At 53.1% G+C, this 16006-nt stretch overlaps 1 protein-coding gene across 3 annotated transcripts in view; it reads left to right on the top strand.

The window, feature by feature from the left end:
- FAM241B (family with sequence similarity 241 member B) overlaps positions 1-16006 on the top strand; it is a 172348-nt gene that overhangs the window by 40690 nt on the left and 115652 nt on the right. The window contains exons 1-4 of one of the 3 annotated variants that reach the window (XR_014253325.1): positions 4256-4371; positions 5514-5663; positions 6379-6670; positions 13328-13467. Coding sequence is in view for 2 of the 3 variants with exons in the window: in XM_082424621.1 (XP_082280747.1) it covers positions 5571-5663; positions 6379-6648 (363 nt within the window). In the remaining variant the exon portion in view is untranslated. Of the gene's footprint in view, positions 1-4255; positions 4372-5513; positions 5664-6378; positions 7177-13327; positions 13468-16006 lie in introns of those variants that run through there. The other 2 variants (XM_082424620.1, XM_082424621.1) reach the window with 2 other exon arrangements.

Below are 16006 nucleotides of genomic sequence, written 5' to 3'. Positions count from 1 at the left end.
GCTCTGGGCTCCTGGTCACTTGCCCTTCTCAGGACAGAGTTGCTGCACCTGCCCTTTACCATTACATTTGGGTAAAGGAGAACCCAGAGGCATCCAAGTGGATCACCTGGGTGCCAAACATGGTCTGCCTGTCCCCATTTTGTAAGAGCAGCCCTACCTCCCCTGGTGATCAGGACCAGTTTCTCTCGCCAAGACAGTGACTCCTCTTCATGCCTGCGAGTCTCCAGAAATAGGAACTCAAAGTACTCAGGCTGCACTCTTAGCTTGACAGGACTCTTGCTGTGTTCTCTGGTACCAGTTACTGCTACTTCCACCCCTTGGTTCCTGAATCCATTTCTAATTAGAGACACAACAGCTTGTAAAGGTCTTTGATTCATACTTGAGAATGACACCCCATCCTTGCAGAGTACTGCCTCTGAGCTGGCATTTGGCTGTGCCTTCAGTGGGCTGTTGTAGTGTTCTATCAGGCCAGTAGCCTCTTTCTTTTTTTAGTATTTTTGTGTGTGTGTGTGTGGACCAATTTTAAAGTCTTTATTGAATTTGTTACAATATTGTTTCTGTTTTATGTTTTGGTTTTTTGGCCCCAAGGCATGTGGGATCTTAGCTCCCTGACCAGGGATCAAACCCGCACCCCCTGCATTGGAAGGTGAAGTCTTAAACACCGGACTGCCAGGGAAGTCCCTCAGGCCAGTAGCTTCTCGCTGGTGACATATGTGATATAACCAGTGAATCCCATGGTCATGAGCATGATCCTGCACCTGTTCTGCTGTAAAATGGGACCACTGGTCTAATGCAATGTTATATGGGATCCCATACCAGTAGATTAAACACTCTGTAAGATGTATGGTGCTAGTTGAGGCCCTCCAGGCAGGAAAGGCACACACACCTGGAGTGTGTGTCCATTCCTGCCAGAAGGAATCTCCGGCCCTGCCAGGCTGGAAGGGGCCCAGTGAAGTCAACTTGCCATCAAGTAGCTGGAGGGTCTCCTTAAGAATTGGTGCTATACTGTGGGCTCAGTGTTGGTCTTTATTGTTGGCATTTGGATATTCAAAGGAGGCAAGTGACTGTAATTATGATGATGTACCTTGGGCAATGTTCCCCGTTTGGGGCTTGGGCTATGATACAAGTTAATCTTTGTTAGCAAAGTGGAATTTGCTGCTTTGTATCCGAAGAGGCTTTAAGTTTGAGGGGCATCTACCACAGTGTTTTAAAAACGACTACACATCAGTGTCCACAACCTTGAGTGCCTATTCAGTCACCTGGAATGGAGATGCCTAGGCTTTACCTCCTAGAAGTTCTGATTCAATTGGTTTGTGCACCAGTGGTTTATGAAAGTTCCCTTTGGTGATTCTAATGTGCAACCAGGGTTGAGAACCATTGTATTAGTGGAGAGAAAAATCAAGTGAGGTCTCGATTGGCATTTTCTTTCCTTACAAAATAGAAAATATCACCGTATAGCTCATATAGAAAGGATAATATTGTTTTTGAAACTTCTTTTTCGTGTGTGTGTGGGGAGGGGCTACTAGGTTGTGATGTAAAATGTACTGCCATCAAAAGAGTTTGAAAAGCCACTAGTCCAAAGTAGTGCTTGTCAAACTTCAGTGTATGTAAGAGTAACTCTGCAAAGACCAGAAAAACCAAAAGCACATTTTTACCGGGCACCTTCTGGGAGTAAGACATGACCTGGGGCTAGTCTTGTGCCAATGGCATTGGATGGGAGAGCACAAAGTAAAGAGGCAGCAGAGATGGGACAATGCTGGGGGAGGCTGTTTGGTGGTGGGTAGATACAAAGAGCCTACAGTGCAGAGCTGGGGGGATCCTGGCTCTGCCACTGACCTCGGGATGGTCACCCAGCGTCCCTCTGAGTCTCAGTTTCTTTATTAGCAAAAGGGGAACAATAGCATACACCTTTCCTATTTCATGATCCAAAAAGGATGATGTGGTTTCTGGAAAAGCACTTTGGAAGTGGTAAGGACTCTGTACACATGGAGGTTATCATTACTACATGGAACAATCAGAACTGAAGTTTATATTGTTGGCATTAAAATTTGGGGACGGGGTGGGATTTAGATTGGGTGGAGAGGGCCTTTGGGCAGATAGTCAGGCCCAAGCAAAGCAGGACTTCAGGTGATGTACTTCAGGGAGAGTGAAGAGACCCCGGTGGGCGGAGCTGAGGGAGGGAGTTGTTAAGAGTGTACTGGGGCCAGATTTGGAGGGTTGTTGGAGCCTGCCAATGAGTGGGTCTTATTGGAGCAGACAACAGGGAACCATTGCAGGTTCCTGAGTAGGGGAGACATCTGAAGGAAGTGGAGAGGTAGGAAAAGTGATTCACAGCCTCCTGAAGTTGTTTTTATTGGTAATGATAGGACTTTTCTAAGTGCAGTCAAACACTACTGCCTCCTAAAGCTGTTCTTGACCCCCTCTTGAGGGACTTACTTCCTCCAATGGGCTCTCACGGCTATCTCTGGCTAGACTGTGTCTATTTGGCAGCTGTTGTACCAGCTCAAGCCTTCCTAGAAACATCTCATTTCCTCCCTGGTTTCCCCAGCCCACAGAGGTCTCTCCCTTCTTGGGGTTCCTGGGTTATGAGCCCCATGTATGGAGCTCAGTTCATGGAAGGTTGTGGTTCTCTGCGCTGGCTGTTCATTAGCATCACCTGGAATTTGTTTTTTTTAAAACCTCTTCATGCCCAGGTTGTATCCCACATCAATGGCACTGTCACCTCTGGGGTGGGACTCAGGCATTGGGATTGTTTTTAAACACCACAGATAATTCCAATGTGCAGACAGTTTTGAGATCCACAGACCACCCCTGAAAATCGGGCATCCTGCCTTGGGATTACCCCTTCTATGTATGCACTATACCCACCTGCAGCAAGAGCGTAGGAAGAAAGTATTAGGATTTCAGTTTATATTTATTTGAAATCCTATTCTTTTCTAATGTATATGCTTTACAATGTAGTACTTAATGCAGTAGAGCAGTAGTAATGACAGTGACTACTGAGAACATACTGCGGCCAGGCTCTCATCTAAGCACTTTACACTAAGCACTTAGTGCTTCACACAAACGTGATGAAGTGTGTACTGTTATTATCCACATTTTACGGATGAAGGAACTGAGGCCAGAGAGGTTGAGTAACTGGTCCATCACACCACCAGAAGGCAGCCGTGCCAGATTCCAACCCAGGCTGGCTCTAGCATCCACCTTTTATCCACAATGCCAATCTGCTCTCATAGCACACATGTATAATTTATAAACAAACAAATAAATAATACACAAATAAGATACAGATATCAGGGGTCCTGCTCAACATTTTTTACTAAGAAGTTTTTGTAATCAAATAATTAAACCGTGGTGGCAGAAGATGAGCCCTTGAGGCAAGGTCTAAGTCTCAATCTTTCTGTTCCCCCACCCAGGGGCTAGTGAGCATCTAGGTCTATATATGCTTAATAAATATCTGCTCCCAGAAACATCTACTGCTTGATAATCATAACAAATGGTTATCAACACTTGCCATGTGCCAGAGACTCTTATCGTTAATCTTCACAGCAATCCTGAAGGTAACTGCTATGTTTGGCCCCATTTTGCAGATGAGGAGACTGAGCAGCTCAGTAACTTGCCAGAGTCTGACTCAAGTTGTGGGATTGCCGAGCTTATTCTCTTCCACTGGTGAACAGGTCCACAGGGAGCAGCTTATGAAGGTGGGCGGGGGTGGGGGGTGAAAACACTGGGGAAGAAGCAGAGGTTGATTGTTCACTCCTTTGCCAGGTGCCCTTCCTTATTTGCCTGACAGGTAAACTCCTACCTACCCTTCTTGCCCCAGTTCAAAGGCCACCTCTTCTAGGAAGCCTGCCTTCCTTCACGTTGCAGTTAGTTGCACTTGCCCTGTGGTTCATGTGTCGTCTTCCCCACTGGGAGGTTCCACACTGGAACAGGAGCTGGAGTTCCTTGAGGACAGGGCTGGGTTCTACTTAAGGGGCATCTGCTGAGCGGGCTCAGCAAACTCATACGGGTGGGATGAGCCTGTCCCACCCAGGCCAGAGGCGCCCCCACCCCGTAGGGTTTTCCTCCTCTTCTTCTTCTCCCTCCTCTTTGCTTTCCTTTTTCCTCCGCACTAGTCTCCTCCCTCCCTGCCCTGTGGTCCACCCGGTCCTATCTTCGTTCTTCTCCCGCCCTCTCTCTCTCTCCCGCTCCTTGCGCCGCCCTGTGTCCGGCAGCTGCAATTCCCCGAAAGGCCTACAGAGGGAGCTGCTGCGCCACCTGCGGGGCCGTACGGCTGCGGCGCGCGCTTCCTGTGAGGTCAGGTGGGAGGAAGCGGCCTGGGAGCCGCGGGGACTGGACGCCGTCGAGGCCTGGGAGCCGCGCCCGCAGGTGAGTGTCCGGGCCCTGGGCGCGGGGGAGTGAGGGCGCATCCCTCCCCTACCCCGGGCCTGGTCTCGGAGTCGGGCTCCGCGGCCCGGGCAGCGGCCTCTCCCACCCCGGCAGCAAGCACCCCCCACCCCGCCATCTCCGTTCCCCACCCCCATCCCCCTTTAGTGTCAGGTGCAGGGAGGGCCCGCCGCACCCTCAGCCCACCCAGCAGGGCGGGATAACAAAGCACAAAAGGACTGCGGAGGACCTTTTGGACCCGCTTGGCCTTCTGCAAGGGCCAGAAGGCTTCAAAATGGGGACCCGCCAGCCCAGGCCACGGGCGAGAGAACAAGGGCTCTTAACCGCGTTTGGCGTGTGTGTCACGAGTGCTTTTGAGAATTTAGACGAAAACTGGCTCATTTTCCGAGAAGAATGATGGCCTTTACCCAGATTCGGGAGAGGCGTGGAAAGGCCCCCATCTCCAGCCCACGGACCCCCTTGTGGTCTGTGAGTGGGGCCTCATCCCATATTTCAGGAAGGCTGGCCGTGCCCGCCTGGTGTTACCTGAGAGGTGAGGGACAAGTGAGAGTGTGCCCTCTGCAGGAAAGTAACTCTGAAGTGGGCCCGATCTCCTGCGGGGAGAAGGCCTGAGTCCTAAGCATCTCCCTGGACCATTTTTTAACGGAAGGGAAATGGAGACACTGGGGACCCTGGTGTACTGGACTCCCTACTAGGGCCGGAGTTCCTGGCTTCATGCTCTTTCTCTGCTGCCCATGGATGAATGGTCCTGGGTGAGGGAGGTAAGCCCCTCTGGGTCCCTAGCTGTATCTGCCCCGGAGGAGTGCTGGGAGGTGTCAGTGAGATGAGCCTGGGTGGACTTTCCGCAGGGCCTGGGCCCCAGCAAGGGTTGTCATCCCCATTGTTGCTGGAGGTGGTGGCTAATAATAAAACTTTCTTCTCCAAGAATCCTTTTGATAGTTTTCCTAGTGGACTCAAAGTCTGAAAGATTTTTGTTTGGCAAACAACTTGTATTTATTTCTCTCCTTTTTATTAATTAGACACACCGCCTACTCAGCGTGGGTCACCAATGTGAGCACCCAGAAGTTCAGTTTCTCCCACTGAAAGCAAGCATCTCTTTAACTTTGGTAAATTTTTTCCTTCAGGTGTTTTGTGGTCTGGGGAAAGGTGCAGCCCAGCAGGAACCCATAGCTCCTGGAAGGATGGTTCGGATCTTGGCCAATGGGGAAATTGTGCAGGACGATGACCCCCGTGTGAGGAACACTACCCAACCACGCAGCAGCACCCCTCGACAGGTAGTCGCCCGGACCCTGTGGAGGGGAGCAGCTGGCCTCCCGTCCTCTGTACCAGTTACTCCTTAGCTCCCAGAAGCTCCCTTACTGGTGGTTAACCTTCTCTAGCCCGAAGTCCTCTTTGCAGAGAGCCAGGCTGAGCAGCATGGGGGTTTAAGACTTGGGGAAAACCCCAATAGATTTGTTGCCCAGCCCCCTGCCTCCCCAGCTCTCCTTCCTCCAGGCAGCCTTCCCAGATTTCAAACCCAAGAGCTCTCTCTCCCTTAACCTGGTCAGCAACCCCCACTGGAGCTAGCATCTTTTAGAGTCTGTTGGATGAGAGGGAAGCTGGAGAGTAAGTGGAGAAGAGGAACCCACGGCCACACAATGATGGTTTAAAGGAAGGAGTGAGGAGTGTTAAAGATGCCTGCCCAGATGCTGTGCCCTGGGTGTAGTCCCACTCTCCTTGCCCCCTTCCTCTTCTCTGTCCCGGGCAGCTTCTCCCTGACGTGACATAGGGAACGTGGACCGGCATTTTCTGTGCTCTGAGAGCTTGCGACTCAGTGGTTGGGATCCCCGTGGGTGGCATGTGAGGATTGCTGAGAAAGGAGGGCATGGCCCTGGGTGGCCGTAGGGGAGAGCAGGGCCCCGCCCAGAGGGTTCCCTCCTGCCTCTGGTGCCTCAACTCCAGGGATGCTTTCTCTGGGTTCATTTGTCTCTCTCTGTCTTCACCTTCCAGAGCTTTCTCAATAGGGGCCATGGCGCCCCGCTGGGGGGTCCTGGCCCTCGCCAGCAGCAGGCAGGCGCCAGGCTGGGTGCCGCTCAGTCCCCCTTCAGCGACCTCAACCGGCAGCTGGTGAACATGGGCTTCCCGCAGTGGCGTCTGGGCAACCACGCCGTGGAGCCGGTGACCTCCATCCTGCTCCTCTTCCTGCTCATGATGCTTGGTGTGCGTGGACTCCTGCTGGTGGGCCTCGTCTACCTGGTGTCCCACCTGAGCCAGCGGTGACCTCCGGGGGCTGCTGGAGCAGGTGTGTGGGAGAGGGAGCTGCTGGGCCTTGGTGTGAGAGCAGGCACATGGGGAGGAGCTTCGCTGGTGCCTTGAACGTGTGCTCAGAGAGCATGTTTCCATGTTGTGTTAAGCATGAGGCAGAGGGAGCCTCTAGTCCAACGTTCCCAAAGGATCAGGTGATACCCTCATTCCCCTGAGATGCATTTCGGTAGTATCAGGCATTAAGCACAAAGTCAGAGCAAGAAAGGGATTCCCTTTCCAATTCTCACCCAACCCTTTTATGCCAAGAAGAAAGTCTCTGTTGTGTGCCAATATGTTCTCATGCGTCTGGAACACGGGCTGACTTCCCCATTACTAGGGAGCAGGCCTTGAGCTTAGGGCAGGTGGGAAAAGTTTCCAGACTTTTATAGCTCTGTTTTGTTTTAATGGTATATTTTTATTGGCTACCTTTTACTTATGACAAGTGGTACTGGTATTCTACTTATTGTGGTGGCGTTTTCAATAAAGAAATTTAAGTAAAAGTGAGTCCATGTAAAGACATTCGTAAATAATTGTACAACTGCATGTAGATCTGGAAGACGTGGTGAAGGTGGTTTGGGAGGAATTGGGATTGGGGGACCAGGTAGAGGGGGGCATTTGACCTTGGAGGGTGGTTTCTAACCTTTTCCTGACGGGCTCTGAGAGCAGGGGCAGGGGGCCAGGTGAAGCCTGGACTTGGGCCCCTTGACCGATGCCTGGATAACTCTGGCTTACTCTGAGATGCTGGCCTTGTCCGGGGTGGTGTGGGAGAGGTTCTCTGACCAGAAGGGCCAATGAGGCTGTGGGGTCAGGACAGCCGGGGTGCTGGCCTCCCTTCCCAGGGTCTCTGACCAGAGGCTGCTCAACCTCCCTCAGTCCCCTGAGGCTCTCATAGCCTCTAACCTCGGCACACTCTCCTTAGAAAGCAGGGGTCTTGGCGCTGACTACTCCGTGCCCGTGGGCTGAGGGTGCCCTGCTTTCCGTGAGTGGAGGCCTTGAGGTATGGCTGGTTGAGCCCTGGGTCTGTGTGGAGGCCCTGCTGGGGGGCGGGGTGTGGCATCGGATGGCTGAGGGCTCTGGGCCTACAGTGCTGACCGTTCAAGGTCAGGGAGAGGCTGGGTGAGCTGGAGGGCTTCCCCGGCTCAGGGACCAGATTTCTCACCTCACCTTCCTCTTAAGATCCTTCTGGGTCTGGTGGTTTGGGGGAAGAAGGCAGGTTTTAGAGGTGCTTCTTGAAAGCCAGGGCCGGGGCAGCAAACCATCATGTATGTGGGGGGAGGATGGGCGAGAGAGATGGAGACTGATTCCATCCCTGCGGAGAGCCCGCGGTGCTGCGGGGGAAGAGAACCCTCTCCCCCCGCCCTTGTGCCCACTGCTGCCCTTGAGGGGGCTGGCGGCCTTTATCACAGACATTCCCGGGGGAGCTTTATACTGTTCAGATAGGACTCCTATCTCAGGGTTTTCTGTGTCTTTATTTCCGCAGACAGGGAAGGGAAGGTCTGGCTCCCAGCGGCTCCTCTGGGGCCTAGGCAGGGGAGGTGGTGCCCAAGCCTGGTTGGTATCCCAGCTGTTCCCCGTGGCATCTCCTTCTGCCCAGCACATCCCCCAGCCCCCAGGCTCCTGTGGCTCTAGCCCAGCAGCCGTGGGGGAAGGGGTGATCCTGCATGGCACCCCCTCTCCTGACACCCCCCTTCAGTGCATCTCTCTGGGGCTGGGCTTTCCCTTTCTTTTTGCCTTGCAAAGCTGTGGGACTTTCTGAAGAAATAAATCTTAAGTGGACCCTGAATATATAAAATTCCTCTAAGGGGTATGAATCTGAGTCCACAGATTCAGGGCTGAGAACTGTGTCTTTTTCCATAATTCAGTTTCCATTCCCTAAGCCTGAGGCCTTTGAGGAGAATTGAGGGTGCTTCAGAGAGGGCAGGGCTTTCTTTCCTGCTTCTGACTAGAAGGAGACAGACCGGGGCAGGCACTGGGGGGCAGGAGGAACCCTGGGCATCAGGCCTGGGGCAGTGGCACCTCCCCAGGGACCTGTTAGCCAGCCTAAGGGAAGCAGTTGGGGGCTCGAACGAAGTGAGTTATTCAAGAAAGAAGTGCTTTTTGTTGATTGAGCTCGACATCCATGACACAGACCCAACAGAGCTGTGCTGGTTGAAGTGGCCCGGGGAGGGGGGGGCGCCCAGGGGCCTACGGGCCCACCTCTAGACCCTCCTTTCCTCAACCAACCTTCCCTATGCCCCTCGGGCTCTGGGCAGTTTGCTAACCAATGCTCTGCCTCACTTCTCAAGGTCCAGGGTCCGAAAGTCTGCCTCAGCAGAAGCAGCGTGCTGAGGGAAGGTGCCCCCTGGGGTTGTGCAGCCTGTGGAGCTGCTATAAGCCCTCTGGGGGCCACATTTCCACCTCTTGTGTGAATGCCCTTCAGTGGGCTCTCTCCTGCCTGCACTCAGAAATCATGGTGCAGGCGTGTTCTGAGCAGGTAGAGGCTTGTTGCCTGGGTGGCCAGATGCAGAGCCCGATGGGCCCCTGAGAGAGGCCAAGGGCTACCTTGGCCTAGTGTGCATCCTAGCTGGAGGCTTGCTGAGGAGGGTGGGCCCTGCCTCCTCCCCGCCCTGCCTGCTGCATGACGGAACCCCCCAGACTGGGCCACCTTGGGGACAGATTTCAAGGGAGGTTTCTGCTAATCTCTAGGCTAATCCTCGGAGCCCTGTGTCTCCATGTCAGGTTGGATGTGCGGCCTGGCTGCCTCGTGAGCCACAGCGGGGTTCACACTAGGCCTCCACTGCCTCCATGGGGCTGGAAATAGCTCCCACCCACCGTGGGGTTGTTCGAGTCCCTGGTTGGGGCCACCTTGTGAGGAGCTGCTGGGCTCCGACTGTCTGTTCCTACTCCATCTCCAGGACGCGCGGCCTCCTGGGCCCTTCCTTCCACAAGTTCCAAGCCCTTTGCTCTGCACGCTCTACCCCTCCCCGCCCTCCAGCTAGCCTGCCGGAGGGGACCACAGTTCCATATCCCCAGAAGAGACACTGCGCCTGAGAGAGAGCTACATGATTTGCTGCCTCCAGGGCTCTTCCTGGGCCTTTTGGCAGAGGCAGGGACTTGGGCTCCCTGACTGGGGACTCTGGCTCTGTGAGTTGAGGGAAAACCCTGCTGTGGTGGTGAGAGCCTCTGCCCAAGGACACCTGACCTTGAGGGCAGAGAAGGCCCCCAACCTGGCCGGCTGGACCCTGGAGGAAGCTTGCAGGCCCTGCTCTGCTTTGTGGGTCCATGACCTTGGACAGCTCACTTAGTCTCTAGGGCCTTGTTCCTCATCTCTAAGGAGGGCTGATGGTCCCTCTGGGTCCCTCCTGCCGCCCGGAGCCTCAGGGATCACACTTAGTGCAGTGGGTGAGGGAGATGGACAGAGGGCGTGGGGAGGACTCCTCCAGCTCCTGCACCTCCTCCTCGGATGCTCCGCCTTGGACCACAGCTCCTGTGCTGTGGGCTCAGCCAGAGCAGCCTCCATGTCCCAAGCACCAGGACCCCCAGCCGGGGTGGTGCTGGGCTTCTAAGACCAGTGTCACCATCCACCCACCTTCTCCTGTTGGAGAAGAAATGCAGCTGCTTCTCTCGCTCCTGGAAGCTGAGGGGCTTGTTGCAGGTCTCAAGTGTCAGGACAGGAGGAATTTGCCAAGTGTGCTGTGTGCCTGACACTATGCTAAGCACTTGGTGTCATTTAATTGTCACTAGAACTTTATGACCTAGGTACAATCACTGTCATCCTCCTTTCACTGCTGAGCACACTGTAGAGCATTTATAACTCGCCCCCAGGACTCCCGCACCCCTCCCACCCCCCAGGTGAGTAGGGGGTGGAGCTAGGATGCAGACTGAGGCCACGCCCACATGCTCGACCACTCCTCTGTTCACCTTTGGTATATGTCAGCATCACCTCCAGACTTGTTTCAGATGCAGATTCCCAGGCCTCACCATAGACTTTCTCAGAAGCGCTCAGGGATGTGGTCCAGAGCCTGCCTCTTACAAAGCCCTCCAGGTGATTCTGATGGAGGGTTGTGAGTGATGGGTAGTTCAGCTCCTGACTGTGCAGAGGGTGCCTGTGGCCCAGAGAGAGGAGAGAGACAGGGTGGGAGCAGGCCTCACTACCTGCTGGGACCCATTGTGACCACTAGATCAGCTCTGTGAGGGCGGAGGACACAGGGTGGGTGCGAGGATGCTGGCTGCAGCTGCCCGGCTGGGTGGCCTCCGTAGCTTCCCAGCTCTGGGCCACAGCCATTGAATAGGGTGCAGCCCTCTTCCCTGCTTTCCTGAATGCATGACGTTTCATTGCAAAATGGCAAGGGGAGAAATCCAGTTACCTCAAGTAGGGTCCCTGAAGGATGGTACAGGTGAGGGTGAGGGAGGCAGAGGGCTTTACCCCCAAAACTAGATGGAGAGAGAAGCCTGCAACATGTCTAGAAGGGCACGACAGTGGGAGAAGCAGAGCTTACCCCTCCTTGTGCTGCTGCCTGGGACCCCAAAGAGCGAGAAAGTTCAGGAAGCAGATGGAGTGCTTCAGTGGAATTGCCGAGGGCGTGTGTGTGTGTGTGTGTGTGTGTGTGTGTGTGTGTGTGTGTGTGTGTGCGTGTGTCTATAATCCTTTGGTTAGGGGGTGGAGGGAGAGCTGAGACCATTTGGCTTTAGGGACCCAGAGCTCTGGAGGAGGAAGATAAAGCTGTCCAAGTGAGGCTGAGCCTTTAGGGCAACTACCTAAAGTGCAGGCTGCCAATGGCTGGAGGGGGGAGGGCTGGTCTGCATTCACTGGGCCACCAGCTTTTAGTCCTTCTGGTGTTGGGCCCTACAGGAGGCTGGATGCCTGGGTTCAAATTCCAGCTCCGCCTCCAGTTAACCAGTGACCTTGGGCAAGGTCCACATTCTCCCTGCCTCTCTGCGTCCTCATCTGCACCTCCCAGGGATGGGAGGATCAGTATATTAATTCATGGGAAGCACTTAGCAGTTTCTGGTGCAAGGTTAGCACTTGATAATACCATATTCACAAAGCAATGGCATTAGGGTTTATGTAATAGTTTTCTTTAGAGCAACATACAATTTACTTAAAATATTTCGAAAAGGAAGACTCATGTTGCTATTGCAAATTGAAGACCAATGTTACTTGCCATTCCTAGTAGATATTAGTACAACTAAATTCAGTGTAGAGAAAATAACATGATTCCATTTTCACCCTTTAGCTAGCTGCCGCTGTCAACCAAGACTCTAAGCCTGATGCCTTTTTTCTTTGTTAAAAAGGCAGTTTACCAGGATTTAGAAAGGTGTTAAAGGCCTACTAGCATCTCACTGAGACATTCCCCTTGACGGATTCAGAAGACTGAAGAGAAATGAAAAAGGAATGGCTTTCTCACTGAATGATTCAGTGATGTGTTTGTGAATTGCTTACAGTCACCTTGTGCACCCCAGATCATTTCATGTGAAAGCATCCTACCATGTGAAAGCATCCTACAACTGTGGGAAACACTGTATGATCTTGGGCAAACTATTTTTAAAATTTAGTTTTTGAAACAGAATTCATTTGCATGGTTCAAAGATCAAGCGATGTACAAATGCATATGGACAAAGTCTCCCTCCCTCCCCGTCCCATCCATCCATCCATCCATGCATCTCCCCCTCCAACCCTATAACTACTGTTCTTAACGTCTTTTAAATCCTTCCAGAACTTATTTACGCAATTATGTGCAAACACAAATATACTAATTTTGTCTTCTTTTTTAATATAAATAATGGAAAATTAGACACGTTTTCTGCCCTCTCTTTTTTACGTAACAGTATCCTGGACACATTTCATATTAGTGCATAGAACTCTGCCTCATTCTATAGAGTTTTGGTATTTGGGTGAATTGTTGACCCTCTTTTGCCTTCAACGGAATCATCTGTACCACAGGGGGTTGACCCAGTGGACCCCCAAGGGCCTTGCAGCACTGACCTTGAACCACTCTATGGGGCTGTTTCTCTGAAATGAGGGAGCCCTGACAGAAATGTCCTCCTCCTTCAGGACTGGAGGAGGAAGCTCCCTGGATGGTTTAAACTTGGTCCTAGGTCTGCAGTCTGTTCAGCAGACATTCAGGAAGAGTGTCCTGTGTCCCAGGAGAGGGTGAGGCAGGAATAGCCTAGGAAGTCACACCCAGTTCATTTTCTCTGTTCCCTTTGCAGTCGGATGGGGTGCCTTTCCTGTCTTCCCCTGGCTTTGTCTGGCTCAGCTCAGCAGGGAGGAGGGGAGGAGGCGTGGTGGCCTCACCTGAAACCTGTCCTCCTGAGTCAGGCTGCACCCTAAGGTGAGCCTGGCGGGCCTCTCCACCACCTCTAACAGACAGGTGTGACCCTCCCCTGGCCTACTTCCATTCTGGAAAAACAAAGGAGCAAGGGTGGATTTCCTTGAAGCCCCCTCTCAGCTCTAAAACTCGACGATACCTGCCAGAGGGCCTTGACCACAGTAGGTGCTTGATGGACTTTGCTGCTGACATGGCCTGGCATTGCCACTGTCACTGTCCCTGTGCCCCCACCCCCTTCCCACCACACTTTTGATGAAGATCTAGATGAAGGAGGTGGAGGGAAGCCGTGAAGCTTCAGGCTTTCTTTAGCTCTGACTGAATGAAGTCCTGTTCTCCTTGTGCAGGAAGACCCTGGAGACCCCAGCGATCCTGGTGTGTTGGCCTGAAGGGCTGTGAATGTTGTACCATAGCGCCACCTGGTGGAATGTCTCTGCAGGAGCATGACCTCCATCCCTCCATCAAATCATCCTTCTTCCTGCCCCAGGTGAGTGCTCCACTCAGCCAGCCCAGGCTTACGATTGCCTTGCATTTCGGTGATAGCAGAACTCGGGTTTCTGTGGAGAGTACATGCGATAACACTGGAATTAATTTACTATGGTCTCGTCCTGGGGTAAGACCCTTGTCTCATTTCATCCTCCCACAAAGAAAACTAGACATCTTTCCCTTTTTCACAGATGGCGACTCTGGGGCTTGGAGAGGTTAAAGCAACTCACACGTGGTTGCACAGAGGCGGCAGATCTGGGCTGGGACCCCTAGGGGAGGGGAGAGGAGAGGAGGGGAGGGGGGAGGGTGCAGGGTGGCTGAGGCCCCCAGGAAGAGACTCTGTCACCAAGGGCCTTGGGCCTGTTTTGAAGAAGAGCCCCTGGTACTTGAGCCTCCAGGACAGGAGATGGAATGAGAAGTCTCACACTGGGTGATTTTCTAGTCCAGGCTTGCTGTCATCGCGGAGGTGGCCCCAGCGGGAGAGACTCGCTTGTTCTCTAAGGCTGGGCTCTCTCTAGATTGGGTCTGGGGGGAGCTGTGTCTAGTGCAGCCCGCCCAGTGCAGCGCCCACCAGCACTTCCACACTCACCTGTCTTCACTCAGCCCAGTTTCCTTTGATAAATGTGATTTTGTGATCTGGTGTCATTCAGGACACAGTGTCCCTTGTCTAGTGCTTGTCTTTTTCATAGGAGGCAAGGAGTAAGGGAGTCAGATCTCCCACTTGCTAGTTGTGTGCCTCAGCTTCCTCATCTGTGAAATGGGGAGAAGATGTCATTTAGGGCTGTTATGAGGTCCAGATGGTAGATGTATATAGTACCTGGTGTGTAGCAGCGTGCCGTGGTGATGGTTTGTATTGGATCCCTTCCTGCAGTGCTCATTGGTGAAAATTGGCTGTCCTTAGCCAACAGTGTTCAAAATGTAATTTGCTCTTGAAATTCCAGAAGAAAAAAAACTGAGAACATTTCCAATATGGCACTTACCAGTATACTGCTGCTAGGAAGTTTGCCTCTGAGGCACTGGCCTGGGCTAGAGCCCGCTGCAGCCTAGGGGAGGTGTTTCTTTTGCAACTTTGAGCTCACCTAATCCTGAGAAACCATCTTCTTCTGATGAAGTGACTAAAATCCAGATGCTTTCAGCAAGGGAAGGGACAAGACAACCACAGATGCCTGAGACAGAGTGTTCCCTTCCCTGTGACAGCGATTCTCAACCCCTGCCGCACAATAGATTCACCTGGGTGGGCAGCTTTAAAACTTGCGGTGTGGGGTCCAGCCCTAGAAGCCGGGCTGGGCTGGCCAGACTTCCTCCTGGCAGAAGCCTCTCTCGCCATGGGGAGTGGGGTCTGTGGTGCTTATCCTTTCACACATTACTTGGTTCTTTTTTGTGCTCCCAGCCCCTGATGAAGGCTGGGCCCTAATCAGAGCTTAGGGATCGTTGAGTGAATTGCATGAGAAGGCACAAGCGACCAGCCGAACTGAAAGGAGAAGGGCGACCCAAGGGCAGAGCTCACCCTTCCTGCCTTGGCTGGGTTGATCCTGTGACTTCCAGTGGATCGGGAAAAAAAAATATCACCTGTGCACTTGGCCTTAATTCTCAGGTTATAAATACAGACAGTCCCCTCTTGTCCACCCCCAGCACAAGTGGTTGAAAAAGAGGGAGGGAGGAAATAGGGAAGGAGGGCAGGAGGGAAGGAAGAAGGAAGGAAGGAAAGAACTTGGGTCAACAGTGTAAGTGCAGCCCTGAGTCAGGGCTCCTGGAGCTTGCTGTGCTGTCTGCCTGTGTCCCTGTGTCTCTCTAAATGAAGCAGTAACCCTCCCGTGGAGACCACCAGATGAGGACCCCCCCTAGTCCCCTGGCCCCTTCGCTGCCCCTGCCTCAGGAGCTGGAGGGTCCCCTCTAAGGCTGTAGCCTCCATGCACCCCTATCCTTCTGCTGCACTGCTCCCTGGGGTGGGGTCCTTAAACCAGGCCCAGCCCTGGGGTGTGGAGGGTGCAGCGACCCTGACGTCACCATACGCAGATGTCATGAAAATGATGCATTGTGGCCTCACAGCTCAGGAAGGGAATTGCCCTGGGGATGCTTGGTACCTTGTTGTCTCTGCTCCATTCCCCGGGTAGTTCGGCTCTTGCCCTTTGCTCCCAAACCCTTGAGGAAACAGGACCTGCTCTATGTAGCCTCTAACTCCCAGTGCCCTAGTTATATGGGGTTGGAGACTCAAATGCCTTCAGGAGCCCAGCAGGTGGCTGAGAGAACCATGTGAAACAGCTGGGGACCAGGCCATAGGGAGGGGTGGGGTCTGTGGAGAACTGGGCAGAGCGCATTTGCCTAAAGGCCTTCATGTGGCTGCACGGCACTGTGCAGGGTAGAGCTAATGCTGCTGCCGGCAGGCCAGTCACAGGGCTCTTCACTGTGTAGTCTCTAGAGCCTGTGTCACAGCTCCCTCTTCCCCATTTGCCGTGTGGCCTTGGGAAATCAAGCCCCTTTCCCCAGCCTTAGTTTTCTCTCTATAAATAGGGGTAATAATACCCCCTATTAGAGTTGAT

This window comes from Balaenoptera physalus, assembly GCF_965194825.1.
Source record: "Balaenoptera physalus genome assembly, chromosome: 14".
In the NCBI taxonomy this organism is placed as follows: Eukaryota; Metazoa; Chordata; class Mammalia; order Artiodactyla; family Balaenopteridae; genus Balaenoptera; species Balaenoptera physalus.
The sequence above is the reverse complement of the archived record's forward strand: the minus strand, read 5'-3'. Positions and strand labels throughout refer to the sequence as shown.